This window comes from Gymnoscopelus microlampas (assembly GCF_963454915.1).
Source record: "Gymnoscopelus microlampas genome assembly, chromosome: 24".
Taxonomy (NCBI): Eukaryota; Metazoa; Chordata; class Actinopteri; order Myctophiformes; family Myctophidae; genus Gymnoscopelus; species Gymnoscopelus microlampas.
The window spans coordinates 4347648-4368153 of NC_139961.1; the positions used below are offsets into that span (position 1 = coordinate 4347648).

At 43.9% G+C, this 20506-nt stretch overlaps 1 protein-coding gene across 5 annotated transcripts in view; it reads right to left on the bottom strand.

The window, feature by feature from the left end:
• LOC311040902 (mitogen-activated protein kinase kinase kinase kinase 4-like) overlaps nt 1-20506 on the bottom strand; it is a 113165-nt gene that overhangs the window by 37924 nt on the left and 54735 nt on the right. For 3 of the 5 annotated variants that reach the window (XM_084051308.1, XM_084051306.1, XM_084051310.1), the window contains exons 13-16: nt 18313-18474; nt 17725-17811; nt 6019-6174; nt 2281-2619 (exon numbers count right to left, since the gene is read on the bottom strand). In XM_084051308.1, the coding sequence (XP_083907434.1) occupies nt 2281-2619; nt 6019-6174; nt 17725-17811; nt 18313-18474 (744 nt within the window). The remainder of the gene's footprint in view (nt 1-2280; nt 2620-6018; nt 6175-17724; nt 17812-18312; nt 18475-20506) is intronic. The other 2 variants (XM_084051307.1, XM_084051309.1) reach the window with 2 other exon arrangements.

Consider the following 20506-nt stretch of genomic DNA (forward strand, 5'->3'; position numbering starts at 1 on the left):
CTTTAGCCAAAAAATAGCAGATCTACAAGCTCACAACGCCTCGCAGCGCGAGGCGTTGTGAGCTTGTAGATCGGCTATTTTTTGGCAAAGAGTTATATATGTAGAGGGAAAAAAGAGCAGCAAAAGTTTATCTGAAACACAATTTTATACAATATAGAGGGGGTCCCTGCTTCATCTCTCTCTCAGCTAGGGGGTCCTTGGCCCTGAAAACGTTGAAGACCGCTGCCTTAGAGCGAGGCAGCTTGATGTACACGTACACCCCCTGGTCGCATGCAGGGACTTAACCCTGAGTCCCTGTGACCCCAATCCCAGCCGAGTGCCAAGCAGGGAGGCATTGGGTCATTGAGTCTTTGTAAGTTGATTTGACCCGGCCGGGGATCGAACCCCGACCTACTAATCTCAGGGCGGACACTCTAACCGCAAGGCCACTGAGCTGAAAACCATTTGCACCAGTGATTCAAGAGAAGATGACAATGGGGGGAAATATAAAGAGAGAATAATAACAAAATAAAAGTATTAATAGTGTCTTGGAACCTGCTAAATGAAAACAATATGGTGGCTGGCTGTGTATAATAATAAAAAATCACACCCTGTGTGAAGAGAGTGGTGCCTTTTGATGAGCCCCGTATTGATGTTGTCATCAATGTTTGTTTATTGGACATACATACATACGGACGGACACACAGACAAAGTCAGATATAGGAGTGGTTGGCACCACTCAAAAATAAAAAAGGAGTGTCTCTGTCACACTAAGGGAACACAGCAATGAAGATTATGGTTGTTTGATGATTACATACCATAATGATTAGAGTGTGAAAAACTAGTTTTCTGATCCGGTCTAGAGAGAATCGGTGGATACGGATTAAAAAAAAAACACACTAGTCCTCTGAAATTGTATAAATCTGGAAAGTTTCTCAAGTATTTCTTGGTATACTTCGTTTGCTATGTCCATGTTTTATTCTAACTTGTCCAGACTAACGGGACTAGGCTACTCCATTCAGCATTCATGTTGGAGAACAACAACAATGTTCAACAACAAACTGGATACGGATATTAAACCATTAATGTCGGGAAAGCATTTGTGTCAGTTGAGATTTTAGCTATATGTATAGCAACATACGTTTTTCAGAAAACTCTTAGGATTTAGAACATCGGTTTAGTTTAGAAAAGTGGTTCTGAAAAATTGCAGATATACAAGCTCACAGCGTGTCGTGGCCTAGACCAGATCACACTGGTCAGTGCAGAACAGAAAAGAAACAGGCTTTCTGCCATGTCTGCCAAGCCTGGTGACGCGAGGTTACATATGATAAGGAAGACTCCGAAAAATGCACAACCGCAGAGGGGTTTGACAACACCGCCGAAGAGGGGTTTAACACCAGAGAAATGTGTTGTGTAGATTGGACTAAAGACTCAAACTGGGAAACGGTCCAAAACGCTGCAACTCCAAACGCAGCCCTCTATAATACTCCTAACAACACATGTGTTCCACAGTCTGCACATAGACACCAACAGGCTGGATGGGGATGCACGAGTTATTACAGCTTGGAATTGTTTTTTTATTTTGATTTTTATGTTTATTTTTTTAATGTTTAACCCATTGAGACCTGAAGCCGATTCTACATGTCTCCTAAATCCGAACAGTTTTCTGAAAGACGTATGTTTCTATATCAGTGGTGCTCAATCTTTTTCATGTGAAGGACCCCCAAAATGATATGAATTTGGCCGCGGACCACCATCAAAATATGTTGTTCCAGGGACTCAAAGCTTTGAGTTAAAAATGTTCGCTTTAAAAATGTATCTATTCAAAGATTTGCACACATTTTCACGAATTTTCAAAAATAGCAGATCTACAAGCTCATAGCGCGGCACGGTGCCGCGCTATGAGCTTGTAGATCTGCTATTTTTGAATAGCCCAAAGTGTAAAATAATGCTTTTTAGCTCAAATCTAAAAATGCCACAGTTACAGGTCTTAATGGGTTAAAAACGTTTTTTAGCTTTTTATTACTTTCAGTACTGCATTTAATTATTATTATTATTATTATTATATCAAAATAGGTATTACAATACAGGCATACATCTCAGTCTAAACATTATGCACCAACGTCTCCTCATGCTTTTCTGTCGACACATCTGAACAAATCCACCAAGAAAAGGCTAGTAAAAAAAAAAAAAAAAAACATTTCACGGCTAGCTTTAGTTTTTATCAACAACCTTGGTGGACACAGAGCAGGTCTCTGTCAATAGAGACCAGGGAGAGGGGGGGGGGGGGTCCGTCCTTACCCTGGGAGGGGTCTCCTCACTGGGGTCCGGCTGGGCGGGGCTCTCGAGGAGGTGTAGGGGAGCAGGCTGGGGGTCAGTGCGTGCGGGGGATGGGTGGTGGAGGTGGTGATGGTGAGGATGAGGAGGAGCGGGAGCAGAAGGAGGAGGAGGCTCCTGGGAGCGCAGGTGGAGCTGAGCAAAGCCAGGGGCCACGCCCCCAACGCCGCCACCGCCACCCGCCTCCTCGCCGAAGGACTGGGAGCGGCAGACGGCCAGAGGAGGAGGAGGAGGAGGAGGAGGAGGGGAGGAGGGGGCGGCGCTGTTACTGCTTTTTAGAGCAGCCAGGTGGGACCACTGCACCTTTTAAGGGGGTGTGGGGGGGGGGGGGGGGAGTGGGGGGGTTGTGGGGGGAGACAGTGGGGTGGGGGGTAAGGTGAAACAAGCAGACAACACAGTGAGGATGAGGCGGCCATTTTACTATAAAGGGGGTGTTTAGTGATATGTTTTTTTTTGGTTAAAGGACAACTTTGGTTTTTTACAACCAAGGTTTATATTTTAGCTTGTAATTAAAGTAAATAAATGATGAGTGTAATTTTTTTTTCATTTACTGCTTTCTATAGTTTTAGCATTTTTTGCGATATTTTTTACAGTGGGCGGGGGCATTCTGTCCGGTGGCTAAATATGCCTTTTTTACACAATAAAAAAGGTCCGGCTGTCTGAGATGGCCAGATGTGAGTTATTGGGGGCTAGAAGAGCTACTGTAAATAATAATAAAGAAAACGCCGGGTTAATGTGTTAAAAAAATACATATTTAGCCACCGGACAGAATGCCCCCGCCCACTGTGAAAACACTGTAAAAAAGATTGTGAAAATTGCTAAAACTATAGAAAGCAGTAAATTTAAAATTTTTAACACTCATCTTTTATTTACTTTAATTACAATCTAAAACATAAACATTGGTTGTAAAAAAACAAAGTTGTCCTTTAAAGTTAACTCATTGAGTGCCACAATCCGTCAAATCCGTCACGTGGCCTGACGCCCAGAGTGCCACAATCCGTCAAATCCGTCATAAAAAAAAATTCAAAATAAAAAAGAAATTCCAAAATAAAAATCACCAAGATATGATGATTTGAAGATTTGCTTCTCCATCCACTCCTTGTTTAACCTATAACTTAAAAAGGCTGTATCTCGCTTCCTAAGCACTTTTTTTTTTACAATGAATTTTGGCTGTGGCACTCAGAGCCAAAATTCCAAAAATAAGCATGGCATTGAATGAGTTAAGTGTTAATTAGCTCTATATTGGGATAGTCATCGTCACTAGAGAGAGAGAGAGAGAGAGTGTTTGTTCAGTAACAGGGGCTCGGTCTCCCTGTGTCTACGGAAAAATACATGTTCAGGGCGGTGATACCGAATTTGTCCAATCAGGAGAGAGAACTCACACAGGATAAACGAGTGAAATTGGAAGTTGAAACTGGAACACTATAAGTCCTTAGTCCCTCCCTAAGATTTGTGTCTAGTTTTTATTTGTCTACGAAATTGTCGGTATATTTAGTTACAGTTTTAGTCATCATAGCTTAGTCAGTGAAAAAAGGTGAAAGCATTTTCCTCATGAATTTGGTATCCCGACCTGAAAAGGTATTTCCTGTTTACTGTGAATGATTACAATCAGAATATAGAGCTTTAAAGTTTGAAGAAAAACACACATCACTTATACCACCTTTATGTCCGTGTGTTTACACACATGCACACGACACGACACGACACGACACGACACAGAGACATGTTTTGCTTACATAGAGAGCATGCAGGGAACGGCCCCTACAGTATATCTGTCTCTTTACAGAGACAACACAGCTGAGCACAAAAGCGATTTTGATTTAGTTTTAGTCACATAGTCTTTTCAATAAAATGTTGCTTTAGTCACATTTGAATCTGACAGGAAATGTTTCAGTTTTAGTCGACTAAATATCATAAATCTACAGTTGATTTAGTCGACTAAAATGTCATTTTGGCGAGCCGTGATGGCATCACAATGACTGATTTACACTTAGCCGCGGGCCAAAACATTGCAGAGCTTGTAGATCAGCTATTTTCGGAAGCATAAAATTACTCGTCTTAGTTCTACTGGATCTCTAGTCCACTAGTCCCTCCCTCAGGTTTTAGTCTAGTTTTAATTTGTCGACAAAATTGCCAGTAGGCTATATTTAGACATAGTTTCAGTCATCATAACTTTGTCATAGCTTGATGAAGTTTAACCAATTCAATCCGGGAAAGCACCATTATTTTTATACTTTGGCAATTAAAAAATAGCAGATCTACAAGCTCATAGCGCGGCACTTTTGAAAAAGCTTGAAAATGTGTATATATATTATTTTTTAAAGCAAACATTTTTAACTCTTTTTTTTTTTTTTTTTCTTATAATTTTTTTCCCACGATTTTGTAACCCACATTTTTTCACCCAGTGCCAATTGCCTATGTAATCCTGGGCACTACCTACCCTCTGCCAGCCTAGGGAGAGCCCAAGCTGAAGCTCATGCCTCCTTCAATGCATGAGGAGCAAGCAGGCCGCTTCTTATCACCCGACAGGGGGGAGTTTCCCTGGTTGGACATAGCGCGTGGAAGGAACACGATATTCCAACCAGTTCCCTTCTCCTCCATCAGGCGCCCCGGCTGACCAGGGGGAGGCAGTATAGTGACCAGGATTACTACATGTTTTTGTGAGGGTATTAACTACCCTAGGAGACACGGGGAGAACATGCAAACTCCACACAGAGTGGGCCCTTTCACCAACCCCACCTAGGGTATGGGCGCCGATGACGTGGAGGAGAGAACACGCCCCCAGCGCCCACAGCGTCCCTGGCGGGAATCGAACCCAGGACCTTCTAGCTGTGAGGCGACAGCGCTACCGACTGCGCCACCGTGCCCCCTGCACTTTTTTAACTCATTTTTAACTCTTTAGCTGAATAAAGATGGGACATAAATACTGACATACACTAAGCTACTTTTAATAATAATTGATTGAAAAATATCTTTCTTTACATCAAGACACAAACCACACAATGAACATTCAAACAGTCGGGACACAAACAGGGGGGGGGGGGGTGGTTGGGGCAATGAGTGATGAAGCAGGAAGCCGGCCAATAGCAGCGCACGACCTCCGTCTGGAATCTGGGGCCCCGGGTTCAAGTCCAGCCACAGAGGGCCCAAACCTTTAACAGTGTGAACCGCTAACCGGGCCACAACAATACGCCAATGCAGTGGTTCTCAAACTTTTTCATGTCAAGGACCCCCAAATTGACACTTATTAGCCCGCGGACCCCCATTTGAAAAGATAAGCCAGGGACCCCCATAAGAGAAGGTTTTTAAGGCAGTGATTCTCAACCATTTTAATTTCAAGGACCCCCAGTTTGACATGCATTATGGCTACGGACCCCCATTTAATGGCATTTCTATCTCTGGGACCCCAATTTATATTGTAAAATCAGTGTCAATTTAACTCTGAGAGTGTACAAATGGAACCAAATGGACCCGTTAGGGTCCATTTGGTTCCATTTGTACACTCTCAGAGTTACAGACACATAAGGGTCCATTTGGTTCCTAACTATCATTTAGCTGGGGACCCCCTGGAACCGCCTCAAGGACCCCTGGGGGTCCCCGGACCCCACTTTGAGAACCAATGCGCTAATGGTTCTAACCGTTGGTGGCTTTGCCAACGAGCCCCAAAAAAACAAAAAAAGGATGTGGGGAGAGGAGAGTTACCTGCGGCTCCATGGGCCGGTGCATGGCGGAGGGGGCCTCGGCCGCCGGCCCGCCGTTGGAGAAGGGCTCCGAGGAGCGGGGGGGCAGGGGGGGCTGCTTGGGGGGCGGGGCGGACTGCGGCGAGCCCTGGATGTTCTTGCGGTACCGCTCGTCGGCCTGCGGGGGGAGACATAGAGTCAGTGGGACGACGGTATAAATCAGGGTCATGCGTTACGGTGACGCGAAGAACGGCGAGAAAGCTGGAAAGAAGTGTAGGTGAATACTGAGAGGTTACTATGCAGCCCGCTGTACACACACGCACGCACGCACGCACACACACACACACACACACACACACACACACACACACACACACACACACACACACACACACACACACACACACACACACACACACACACACACACACACACACACACACACACACACACACACACACACACACATTGTCATAGACCAGTGGTTTTCAGCATGGGGTCTGGCAGGGACCCCCAGGGGTCCTTGATGGTGTTCCAGGGGGTCCCCAAGCTAAACGATCGATAGTTAGGAACCAAAATGGACGAGTGCAGTTCTGTAACTCCAAGAGTGTACATAAGAATGGAACCAAATGGACCCTTCGTATCAATTATCTTGGGAGTTAAATTTACACTGAGGATTTTACAGTAGGCTATAGCTTGGATCTTACAGTGTAGAGATTAAATAAACAAAAACTCATGGCCTGATGCATGTCAAACTGAAACGATCTTTGAAATGAAAAAGGATGAGAATCACAGACACATACACAGACACACACACACACACACACACGCACACACGCACACACGCACACACGCACACACACAGATCTGCTGCCTGCAAAAACTTTCATGGAATTCACTGGAGTTACAAGGAAAGACAGGTAAATGACACGTTAAATACATATTAATGACACGTTAAAGACATGTTAATGACATGTTAATGACACGTTAAAGACATGTTAATGACATGTTAATGACATGGCACAGTCCCCAGTCACTGGAGAGAGAGAGGCTCAGGTGCATCCAGCATGTTAGTGTGGGCCTCAGCCGTCTCCATGCACTGGCCCTTACTGCACATACACACATACAGTATGCACATACACACATATAGTATGCACATACACACATACAGTATGCACATACACACATACAGTATGCACATACACACATACAGTATGCACATACACACATATTTGCAGGTTTGGTTTCAGGGAGGCCATTCAGTGTGAAAGAGAGAATCCTGACGGGGTTTGGTTTTCACTCTATGAAACAAACAGACCGCCGTCTAAAGACCCTGATGACAGGAGTAGAGGGGGGCGGGGGGGGGGCACGCCGTCAGGTGACCAGAGAGTGTGTAGTAGACAGAGCACACGAGTGCAACATCCCCCGGGCGGTTCGATTCCGGCCGCGATCCCGCGTTGCATGTCCTTCCTCCTCTCTTGACTCAGTCTCCCGTCTCTTTAACATCTTTAACAGATCTAGCCTACCCTATGTCCAACACAGTGTTTTTATTTTTCCCAGCTTAAAAAGCGCTCTTCTAAAACGCCCTTAGTTGAAAATGTTTTAACTCTCGACGCTACTGGTGTTTGTAGTGTAGCATAAATATGCGGCGCTCCCGTTGAAAACATTTCAAAACATACACGGCGCTCAGGAATAAAAGCTATTCCCCTTTGTGATGAGATGGGACCCAAATTCACAGTGAATTTGTTATGAAAAGAAGTATACAGTTATTATCACGGTCTAGCACATGGAAATACAATCTGTGATTACCCTTAAAGTTACTAGTTACTATAGTCCCTAGACAACTATCGTATTCTCAAATACATTGCTTCATCCTTTTCTCGCCTTAACCTGTTTTAATGGAACATTGCGTCGCTCAGAACATAACGCGACAAAGAGTTTTAGTCGTCAGGATGCAGCATAGAGGCAAGCAACAGAGAAAGGCCAGAAAAGAGCAGGATTAACAACATTAACAAGGCTTGGTTGTGAGCCCTGTGGTTTTCCTTTCTCCCTCACACCCGTTACGGCGCGGCCGTGCCGAAGGGGGCTGGCACGTTAGCCGCTCTGTTCTGTTAGCGTCCCGAAAACTGATGTCACCGCTGTCTGGAGTATCTGGGCCTCCAGTTGCTCTGCCTTTCAGGGAATTCATTTCAGTTCATTGCCCTCTGAAGAGGGAAATGAACTGGTGAATTATAGTGGAGATCTTAGCTAGTCATGTATGTTATAGTGGAGGTCTTAGCTAGTCATGTATGTTATAATGGAGGTCTGAGCTAGTCATGTATGTTATAGTGGAGGTCTTAGCTAGTCATGTATGTTATAGTGGAGGTCTTAGCTAGTCATGTATGTTATAGTGGAGGTCTTAACTAGTCATGTATGTTATAGTGGAGGTCTTAGCTAGTCATGTATGTTATGGTGGAGGTCTTAGCTAGTCATGTATGTTATAGTGGAGGTCTTAGCTTGTCATGTATGTTATAATGGAGGTCTTAGCTAGTCATGTATGTTATAGTGGAGGTCTTAGCTAGTCATGTATGTTATAGTGGAGGTCTTAGCTAGTCATGTATGTTATAATGGAGGTCTTAGCTAGTCATGTATGTTATAATGGAGGTCTTAGCTAGTCATGTATGTTATAATGGAGGTCTTAGCTAGTCATGTATGTTATAATGGAGGTCTTAGCTAGTCATGTATGTTATAATGGAGGTCTTAGCTTGTCATGTATGTTATAATGGAGGTCTTAGCTAGTCATGTATGTTATAGTGGAGGTCTTAGCTAGTCATGTATGTTATAGTGGAGGTCTTAGCTAGTCATGTATGTTATAATGGAGGTCTTAGCTTGTCATGTATGTTATAATGGAGGTCTTAGCTAGTCATGTATGTTATAGTGGAGGTCTTAGCTAGTCATGTATGTTATAGTGGAGGTCTTAGCTAGTCATGTATGTTATAGTGGAGGTCTTAGCTAGTCATGTATGTTATAGTGGAGGTCTTAGCTAGTCATGTATGTTATAGTGGAGGTCTTAGCTAGTCATGTATGTTATAGTGGAGGTCTTAGCTAGTCATGTATGTTATAGTGGAGGTCTTAGCTAGTCATGTATGTTATAATGGAGGTCTTAGCTAGTCATGTATGTTATAATGGAGGTCTTAACTAGTCATGTATGTTATAGTGGAGGTTTTAGCTAGTCATGTATGTTATAGTGGAGGTCTTAGCTAGTCATGTATGTTATAGTGGAGGTCTTAGCTAGTCATGTATGTTATAGTGGAGGTCTTAACTAGTCATGTATGTTATAGTGGAGGTCTTAGCTAGTCATGTATGTTATAGTGGAGGTCTTAGCTAGTCATGTATGTTATAGTGGAGGTCTTAACTAGTCATGTATGTTATAGTGGAGGTCTTAGCTAGTCATGTATGTTATAGTGGAGGTTTTAGCTAGTCATGTATGTTATAGTGGAGGTCTTAACTAGTCATGTATGTTATAGTGGAGGTCTTAGCTAGTCATGTATGTTATAGTGGAGGTCTTAGCTAGTCATGTATGTTATAGTGGAGGTCTTAACTAGTCATGTATGTTATAGTGGAGGTCTTAGCTAGTCATGTATGTTATAGTGGAGGTCTTAGCTAGTCATGTATGTTATAGTGGAGGTCTTAACTAGTCATGTATGTTATAGTGGAGGTCTTAGCTAGTCATGTATGTTATAGTGGAGGTCTTAACTAGTCATGTATGTTATAGTGGAGGTCTTAGCTAGTCATGTATGTTATAGTGGAGGTTTTAGCTTGTCATTAGACCCTCCAGAAAAACGTGGGCTAAAATCCTTGATTTTGCGATGAAATATGCTTTTTTTTTTCAATTTTATGTGGTGAAATTGTGGGAAGTTGCGAAATATGCGATGCGATGCACATATTATGCGATGCGCATATTATGCGATGCGATGCAGCCTTTTTGAAAAAACGTTACCCCTGCATAATTATGCGCCATTTTGCTGATTCTGCGGTAAATTCTGCGATCGCATAATCGCATTTTTCTGGAGGGTCTACAGTATGTCATGTACGGGTTATAAAGCAAAAGAAAACCATAATGCGTTGCTCACACCACCTATCAGAATGGTGTGTGTGTGTGTGTGTGTGTGTGTGTGTGTGTGTGTGTGTGTGTGTGTGTGTGTGTGTGTGTGTGTGTGTGTGTGCGTGCGTGTGGAAGACAAGCAAAGAAGAAACCAGAATCAAAGCAGGCGGTAGGGAAGAGAGAGAGAGAGCGCCGGGGCCGAGGATGAGGTTCACCTCTCTGATAGGCTGGGGAGGATGACTGACAGGCTCGGCAGGCCTATCGGGCTCCGGCGGGATCTCCGCCCGGGGAGGCTTAGAGTCGGCGGGGGTTTCTGGGGTCTGGGGGCTAGCGGGATCGGAGCCGGTGGCCGGGGTCTGGGGGGAAGCGGCGGTCTCGCGAGAGTCTGCCTTCTCCGGTACCGGTACCGGGGTCTCGGGGGCCTCGGCGGCATCGCAAGGGGCCGTCTGGGGGGCCGTCTTGAGGGCCTCAGACGGACCACCTCTCGCCAGAGGGGCCGGTGGGTTCTCCAGGACGTGGGCTTGTGGGGTCGCGGCGAGGGGAACTCTGTCTGGGGGGACGGCGGGGGCATTGACAGGGTCTTTGGCCTGGCTGTCGGGGGCTTTGACGGGGTCTTTGGTGGTGGTGGTGTTGTTGTTGTCGGCGGGCTGCTGTTGTTGTTGTTGTTGTTGTTTGTTGTGGTGCTGCAGAGACAGCAGGTACACCTGCTCCTGCTGCAGACGCTTGTGAAGACGCTCCGCCTTACGCTGCTCCTCCAGCTCACGCCACTTGAACTCCTACAGCGCAGCGGAGTGGGGGGGGGGGGTGGAGGTCAGAGGTCAGCGGAGTGGGGGGTGGAGGTCAGAGGTCAGCGGAGTGGGTGTGGCGGTCAGTTGAGGTCGGAGGTGGAGAGGAGGATGAAGAAGGTTACGGTACAGACCACACCCCATTGTTCTACACCAGTGGTTTTCCACCTTTTTCATGCCAAGGACCCCTAAATTCATATACATTTGGCCGCGGACCCCCATCTGAAAATGTTATGTGCCAGGGACCCCCAGAAGCAAAGATTTGAGTAAAATAAGTTCCCTTTAAAAAATATATATATTCATAGATTTGCACACATTTTCAAGATTTTTTCAAAAAATAGCAGATCTACAAGCTCATAGCGCGGCACTCGGTGCCGTGCTATGAGCTTGTATATCTGCTATTTTTGAACATGATCCCCTGATACCCCCCCCAAGGACCACTGGTGGTCCCCGGACCACTGGTTGAGAACCATTGTTCTACACTGATAATGTTCTGTCCATTAGTTACAGTATTTATATACACTTTACTTTGAATTTTGATTTGTTTGAATAAAGCACTTATAAAGGCAGTGGTTCTCAAACGCTTTCATGTCAAGGACCCCCAAATAGTGTTTGGCCGGCGACCCCACATCTGAAAAGGTTGTGTGTCAGGGACCCCCCCCAGAAGAGAAGATTTATGTAAAGAAAAAATATCAAAATGATTCATTATTAACGTTTTAGATATTTCAAAAAAATATATTAAAAAATAGCAGAACCCTGGAACCCCCCCCCCCCCCCCCCCCCCCCCTCCAATGGTGGAACCGACTCGGAGAACCACTGCTATAAGGGACTACACTGCCCTACAAAGCCTACGTGCAGTAACTACATGAACTCTTTAAAGCCATAGTTACAGGCTGTGTAGGGCAGGATACAGTATAGGTCTAAACTGTGTGAAATCTGCCAACAAAGAGGAAACCAAATCTTTCTAAAACAAGGACCAGACCAGACCGGTGGTATTGCATGTTCAGCACATTGACGTTAAAATATACCTAGACTAACAGTCAATGTTGATGGTTTTACAAAGCATACCGTTGTTGTTTTTGATTAGCTGCAACCAAGCAGCAAGTACAGTATCAGCCACAATCTGCAGGTCGGTCTAAAGCAGGGGTCTTCAACGTTTTCAGGCCAAGGACCCCCTAGCTGAGGGAGAGATGAAGCAGGGACCCCCTCTATATTGTATAAAATTGTCTTTCAGATTATACTTTTTTTGTTTACTTGGTCTGCTCTTTTTTTCCCCTCTACACCTATAACTCTTTGTCAAAAATAGCCGATCTACAAGCTCACAACGCCTCGCAGCGCGAGGCGTTGTGAGCTTGTAGATCTGCTATTTTTGGCTAAAGTTCTCCTCAGAGAAGGGATGCTAGGGTTCAATGATTAAGGTAAAAAAAAATGATATCACACAAAGATTTGGCGGACCCCCTGTAGTAACTCTGAGGACCCCCAAGGGGTCCCGGACCCCCTGTTGAAGACCCCTGGTCTAAAGAACAAACTGAGAACTTGTGCTCATCACATCAGTTTCCTCTCATGTCAGTACGGTATGAAAATCAACGTGCAGAGACTTGATACGTTGCTTGGGGCATGGGTAATGCAACGCAGTGGACGTTGGTGTCACCTTTGCTTGTCCCGAGTTACGTTATCGTTGCCCTTCAATGCAGGTCACAGTGCGGAACGATCTGAAAAGTCTAGCTGTGTGAGTGCCTCAAATGAGCTTGTAGATCTGCTATTTTTGAAAGATCTTGAAAAATGGTGTAAATCATGTGCGAACATTTGTAACTCAAATCTTTGCTTCTGGGGGGGTCCCTGGCTGGAACATTTTTTTTTTAGATGGGGGTCCACGGCCAAATACATATCTAAAAATGTGGTCAATGGTGCTCCAACTTTTCCATGTCAAGGACCCCCAAAATTATATGTATTTGGCCGCGGACCCCCATCTCAAAATGTGTTGTTCCAGGGACCCCCAGAAGCACAGATCAGAGTTAAACATTTTCGCTGTAAATGATATGAGCTATGAGCTTGTAAATCAGCATTTTTTTTGAATAACCAAATAAATCTTAAAATGACACGGATGCGTTCCCGGTCTTAACTCATTGAGTGCCCAAATTATTTCTGGCCAGTACGATTTTTTATTTTTTATTTTTTTTAAAGTAAAAAAAAAAGTGCTTAGGAAGCGAGATACAGCCCTTTTCAGTTATAAGTTAAACAAGGAGTGGATGGAGCTGCAAATCTTCAGATAATGATATCTTGGGTTCTAAAAACGTTGCACCATAGCGCTAAAACACGTGAAGCATGTTAATGGCACTCAATGAGTTAATGCAGGGGTCTTCAACAGGGGGTCCGGGACCCCTAGGGGTCCTCAGTGTTACTACAGGGGGTCGCCAAATCTTTGTGTGATATGATTTTTTTTTTACCTTAACCACTTGAACCCTAGCATCCCTTTTCTGAGGAGAACTTTAGCCAAAAATAGCAGATCTACAAGCTTGTAGATCGGCTATTTCTGGCAAAGAGGTTAGAGACCTCTGAGTTAATGGATTAACATGTGATATTCAAACATCCAATGCTTCTGTACTGCAACAGAGATGAGAGAGAAGCAGAGGTTTTTAAGTTGGGCTTTTATCACATGAAGCAGAGGTTTTTAAGTTGGGCTTTTATCACATGAAGCAGAGGTTTTTAAGTTGGGCTTTTATCACATGAAGCAGAGGTTTTTAAGTTGGGCTTTTATCACATGAAGCAGAGGTTTTTAAGTTGGGCTTTTATCACATGAAGCAGAGGTTTTTAAGTTGGGCTTTTATCACATGAAGCAGAGGTTTTTAAGTCAGGTTTTTATCACATGAGAGTTTGAGTGAAAAGAAAAATATGTAAATACAGAAAAAAACAGAACCGGTATGCTTTTGGAAAACGGTGGGCAGTTATGTAAAAGTCGGTTCCCGCCACAGGCCTATTTGTGTCGCATAATGCCGACTTTCTTCTAGGAGAAAGCATACATTAAGTTTTAAATAGCCGTGTTTCTGTGGACACATCCAACAGCTCATTACAAATCGTTGCCGTCGGGACAGAAACCTCTTATCTCCATATTCTAACTATTTGTGTTTTTTCCTAAAATGAAGGCCCTACTTGATCATACTACAGCCTCACACAAAAGCAAAAGCATCAAAAAAAGCATTCAGGATTCAAATTTAAAAGCATCAAAAGTAGCAGATCTACAAGCTCGAAACGCGGCGCAAAGCGACGCGTTTCGAGCTTGTAGATCTGCTACTTTTGATGCTTTTGAATTTGAATCCTGAAGAGTAACAGTTTTGGACATATGAGGTTTCAACCAGACGGAGACGAAACACTGGTTTGGACTTTTGTCCACAGCTAGTTTTAGTCTCACCAAAGCACTTCCATCCGATTCCCTACCAGAGTGTCTCCTTTGTCAAATGGAAACGGAGATGTTTTTAACCCATTAACTCACTGAGTGCCATGATTGCCAGAATTATTTCAGAATTGATTCTGAAAAGTGCCAGAGTTTTTTTCACAGAAAACAAAAAGTGCTTAGGAAGCGAGATGCAGCCTTTTTCAGTTCTAAGTTAAACAAGGAGTGGATGGAGCTGCACACCTTCAGATGATGATATCTTGGGTTCTGAACATGTTTTTTTTTTTTTTTTTACTATTTTTTCAAAAACACATCAAACACGTTAATGGCACCCAGCGCCATAGCGGCAAAAACATGTGAAACATGTTAATGGCACTCAGTGAGTTAAGACCTGGAACGCATCTGTGTCACTTTAGAATTCTTTGGTTATTCAAAAATAGCAGATCTACAAGCTCATAGCGCGGCACCGAGTGGCGCGCTATGAGCTTGTAGATCTGCTATTTTGGAAAAATCGTGAAAAAATATATTTTTTATTTTTTTCAAAAAACTGTTTTTTTTTAAAGAATCGCCTCAGGTCTTAATGGGTTAAACATGTCTCCTATTAGTAAAAAACTGCTTCACAAAAGACTGAAGACTAAGCCGTTTTAAACGTGTGGATTAAATATAGATTATATCAATAAGTTCTCATTGCTATGCATATCCTGGTTGTTGAGGTGCCTTCACATTAGGGCACGACACCATTACTATTTTGAGGGACGCAACTCGATATCAAGTATTAAGTAACTTTTTATAATAACTTAACCCATTCAACCCGGGAACGCATCTGTATCATTTTAGATTTATTTGGCTATTCAAACATAGCAGATCTACAAGCTCGTAGCTTAGGCTGCAATGCCAGCCTGACAGCGTGTCGCGGGTTTGAGTCCCGATACCCGACGGACTTTGCTGTGACGCAGAACGTATCACAGTGGCCCCAAATAGGCCACGCCCATCACACTTTCCAACCCGGAAGAAGGGGTGACTTCGCTTCATGCGCTGTGGGTGAGCAACTCAATGCAAGGGGATGGGAGGGGATTTCGGGTGCCCTCTCTATTATTTTTAACTCTATGGTCACTCCCCATCTCTCTCTCCATTTCCTGTCAGCCTACTATCCTATAGAAAAAGGCATAAAAGCCCCCCAAAAAATCTAAAATGACACAGTATGCGTTCCCGGATTGAATGGGATAATAACTTAAAGTGTGATGGGAGGTCCTGATGTGTCAAGTGTCCAGTCTGTAACTGTTCCCCTTTTTGACAGAAAAAAAGCAGAAAAATACAAAGACCAAGACATCCTGGTCTTATTTTAACCACATCGTAACATGGTGGCGATGCGTCTCAGAGCATTTCAATCAATGAGCTAAACATGCAGAACCACGGCTACGCTCCTCTGAAGCTAAGCTAATGAAGCTAAGCTAATGAATCTGGCACTCAGACAGTTTTCAGTCAAAAAAAAAAGAACTATCAAATACGCTGAGTTTACACAATTATTGCAAAACGTAATGAAACGCAGACCAGCCAAGACAATGTGATGACTCAGTGGAGAAACACACAGTTAGATCAGTTACAATCATCTCACACACACACACACACACACACACACACACACACACACACACACAGTGACTCAGACCTCCCCGACCTGTAAAGAAAACCTCCTCCGTCTGAACATTTCCTGATGGCAGTGGTGGGAAAAGTACTCAAATGTTTTGCTTAAGTAAGAGTATCAATACTGCAATGTAAGAAATACTCCGTTACAAGTAACAGTCCGAAAATTTACTTGAGTAAAAGTACAAAAGTATTGGTATCACAATGCACTTAAAAGTACCAAAAAGTCGAAAGTGCTCATTGTGCATAATGTCCCATTTCACAAGTTTTCACATGTATAAAATGTCAGAATAAAATAGCAGATCTACAAGCTCACAATGCGTCGAATCGCAACACATTGTGAGCTTGGAGATCGGCTATTTTCAAATGGTCGAAATGTATGGTTGAAGTAGTTAATGTATGTTTTGTAATAATAAGTAAAATCTCCAAAGTAACTAGTAACTAAAGTTTTCAAATAATTGTAGTGGAGTAAAAGTACAATATTTGCCTCTGAGATGTAGTGGAGTAGAAGTAAAAGTATTGGAAATTGGAAATAATCAAGTAAAGTACAAACACCTCACAATTGTACTTAAGTAAATGTACTTAGTTACTTTCCACCACTGCCAAAATGTATCCAACATTCTCTTACATTCTTATATGTCTTCATACACATTAAATGACTTTCTGTTATAAACACACAACGTTTTTTAAGGAACAGAAACGTATATGTTACTTTTTGTGGGACAAAAACAAACTAAACAGGCAAGTCAAAATAACACAATAGGTTATGTTTTAGGACGAATAAACATGGTATGGTTTATGGAAAAACAAATGCTAAAAGTAGCATTGGTGTCAGCATGGGTTTAATCAAAGAAACATTGGTGTGTGTGTGTGTGTGTGTGTGTGTGTGTGTGTGTGTGTGTGTGTGTGTGTGTGTGTGTGTGTGTGTGTGTGTGTGTGTGTGTGTGTGTGTGTCATACCAGTAACATGGCCTGTGTGTGTGTGTGTGTGTGTGTGTGTGTGTGTGTGTGTGTGTGTGTGTGTGTGTGTGTGTGTATAGTACCAGTAACATGGCCTGTGTGTGTGTGTGTGTGTGTGTGTTTGTGTGTGTGTGTGTGTGTGTGCCAGTAACATGGCCTGTGTGTGTGTGTGCGTGTGTGTGTGTGTGTGTGTGTGTGTGTGTGTGTGTGTGTGTGTGTGTGTGTGTGTGTGTGTGTGTGTGTGTGTGTGTATAGTACCAGTAACATGGCCTGTGTGTGTGTGTGTGTGTGTGTGTGTGTGTGTGTGTGTGTGTGTGTGTGTGTGTGTGTGTGTGTGTGTGTGTGTGTGTGTATAGTACCAGTAACATGGCCTGTGTGTGTGTGTGTGTGTGTGTGTGTGTGTGTGTGTGTGTGTGTGTGTGTGTGTGTGTGTGTGTGTGTGTGTGTGTGTGTGTGTGTGTATAGTACCAGTAACATGGCCTGTGTGTGTGTGTGTGTGTGTGTGTGTGTGTGTGTGTGTGTGTGTGTGTGTGTGTGTGTGTGTGTGTGTGTGTGTGTGTGTGTGTGTGTGTGTGTGTGTGTGTGTGTGTGTGTGTGTGTGTGTGTGTATAGTACCAGTAACATGGCCTGTGTGTGTGTGTGTGTGTGTGTGTGTGTGTGTGTGTGTGTGTGTGTGTGTGTGTGTGTGTGTGTATAGTACCAGTAACATGGCCTGTGTGTGTGTGTGTGTGTGTGTGTGTGTGTGTGTGTGTGTGTGTGTGTGTGTGTGTGTGTGTGTGTGTGTGTGTGTGTGTGTGTGTGTGTGTGTGTGTGTGTGTGTGTGTGTGTGTGTGTGTGTGTGTGTGTGTGTGTGTGTGTACAGTACCAGTAACATGGCCTGCTCATGCAGTAGTTGTTGCTGCAGGATCTCCAGGTGTCTTTGTTCCTCCTCCAGCTGACGACGGATGTACTCCTGTCAATCAAGACAGAGCGCACGCTGTGATTGGCAGGCACACATAAGGAGTGGAAAAAAGGAACGGCAGCCGCCAACTTTGAAACCTTCCTGGGGTTCAGTTTTCCTGGCTTATTTTGCCTCATAAATTAACTGTCAAAACTCAAGACAGATTTGCCAGGCTTGACATTAACAGAGGTTCTGACATTCAGCGATCCAAGCATAAACGTACGGGTAAGCCCCCCCCATCACCAAATCATTTAAATAGCAGCGTAGACGTGTTTTTATTCTCTAGTAAAGTGGTTCCCAAACTCTTTAGCTCAAGACCCAAAAGACAAATTAGATCAGTTTGCCCCGGGACCCAAACTAGTGAAAATAGCAGATCTACAAGCTCACAGTGCGTCGCTTCCCGCCGAGCCGTGAGCTTGTAGATCTGCTATTTTCACAACTTCTTGTGTGTGACACACACACACACACACACACACACACACACACACACACACACAGTGTGTTGTACAGTACCTGCTCGCGGTCGTTCCTCCTCTTCTCGTCCTCCGCTCTCCTCCTCTCCTCCTCCTCCTTGCGCCGGCGGTCCATCTCCTCCACGCGTCTCTTCTCGTCCTGCTCCCTGCGCCGCTGCTCGCGCTCCTGCTGCCTCCTCATCTCTCGCTCCCTGCGCTGTTGCTGTGGGACCGAGAGAGAGAGAGAGAGAGAGAGAGAGAGAGAGAGAGAGAGAGAGAGAGAGAGAGAGAGGAGTGTGATGACAGGTATGTTTCCATCATACAGGACAGTGAAGTGTGTGTGTGTGTGTGTGTGTGTGTGTGTGTGTGTGTGTGTGTGTGTGTGTGTGTGTGTGTGTGTGTAGGGGGGGATTGTGAAATTTGGATTTCTTTGCCTATTCAAAAATAGCAGATCTACAAGCTCATAAAAACCGAGATCATTTTTGCAAATCTTTACAAATGTCTTCTAAATCTCTAACAGTTTTCTGAAAAAAAGTATGTTGCTATAATCAGTGGTTCTCAAAATTAAATGTATTTGGCCACGGACCCCCATCTCAAAATATGTTGATCCAGGGACCCCCCATAAAGCAAATATTTGAGTTCAAAATTTCACTTTAAAAAATATATATAGTATTCAAAGATTTGCACACATTTTCATGATTTTTCAAAAATAGCCAAAGTATAAAATTAAGCAATATTACACGAGAGGGTATGCTTTACCGTCATTATTGGCACGCCAGTGATGCGGTCAGGAACGAGGCGAAGCCGAGTTCCGCCAGCATCACTGAAGTGCCAATAATGTAAGGTAAAGCACACCCTCTCGTGTAATATTGCGATTATACAACAGTTACCAACAAAACACATCCAAATGTATTCATATTGTGGGGCAATTCATAATAAAAATGTTTCGCTATTATCCGTTTCTCTGTAAAGAGAAGAGTTTTTGACTGAGAGACATTAAATAGTCCCTGTAGCAGCGCTCTGAGGCACCGTCTCATCAACACAGCTGAGCTATCAATGCTTGCGCAGTGGAATGAATTCCAGTAGGCTATATGCTCCGTCGTACGACCGTGTCACGTGGCCAAAATAACTGATCTACAAGCTCACAATGCGTTGCGATGGCGACGCGTTGTGAACTTGTAGATCCCCGTGATGCCCGTGCTATGATGCTGGTTTGAAGCACGGCTAGATAGCTATTCCAACCAATCAGATTGCTTGGTCGGAACTACCTGTTGCATAATAATGGTTAAAGTGGTTACGCAGATACGTTCCCGGTTTTAATGGGTTAATATATTAACCACTGGACACAAAAGCGAACGTGACGCCTCCTCCCCGCTTCCGTTTCCTCTTTACAGTCGTGCTAATGTATCCTAATATGAATCAAAACAATAGAAGCATAGATAGCTGCTGCTTCTCAGAAATGGGAATTGAATAATAACTAGAAAAAGTGCTCCTCGGAGCACAACTCTCCGCTGTTGGGAATGTTGGGAATGTTCTATCTGTATAAGTGTCCTATCCGTCCTGTCTGTATAAGTGTCCTATCCCTCCTGTCTGTATAAGTGTCCTATCCCTCCTGTCTGTATAAGTGTCCTATCCGTCCGGTCTATGTAAGTGTCCTATCCAATTGTTACAGTATCCGCCATTTCTCAACCATTTCGTGATTGTTCCTGTCTTACCTCACTCTTACCAGACTTGTGTTGGGAATGTTGGGAATGTTCTAATTCTTATGTTCTAACTGTCCTATCCATCCTGTCTGTGTAAGTGTCCTATCCCTCCTGTCTGTATAAGTGTCCTACCCGTCCTGTCTGTATACTGTAAGTGTCCTATCCGTCCTGTCTGTATACTGTAAGTGTCCTATCCGTCCTGTCTGTGTACGTGTCATATCCCTCCTGTCTATGTAAGTGTCCTATCCGTCCTGTCTGTATACTGTAAGTGTTCTATCCGTCCTGTCTGTATAAGTGTCCTATCCGTCCTGTCTGTATAAGTGTCCTATCCGTCCTGTCTGTATAAGTGTCCTATCCGTCCTGTCTGTGTACTATAAGTGTCCTATCCGTCTGTGTAAGTGTCATATCCCTCCTGTCTATATAAGTGTCCTATCTGTCCTATTTGCCAATTATGTATCAGCCATGCAGCCATTTCGTGATGGTTCCTGTCTTACCTCACTTTGGCAGTGGCAAAGACACTGCCAAAGTGACGCCATGTATTTATACAATATT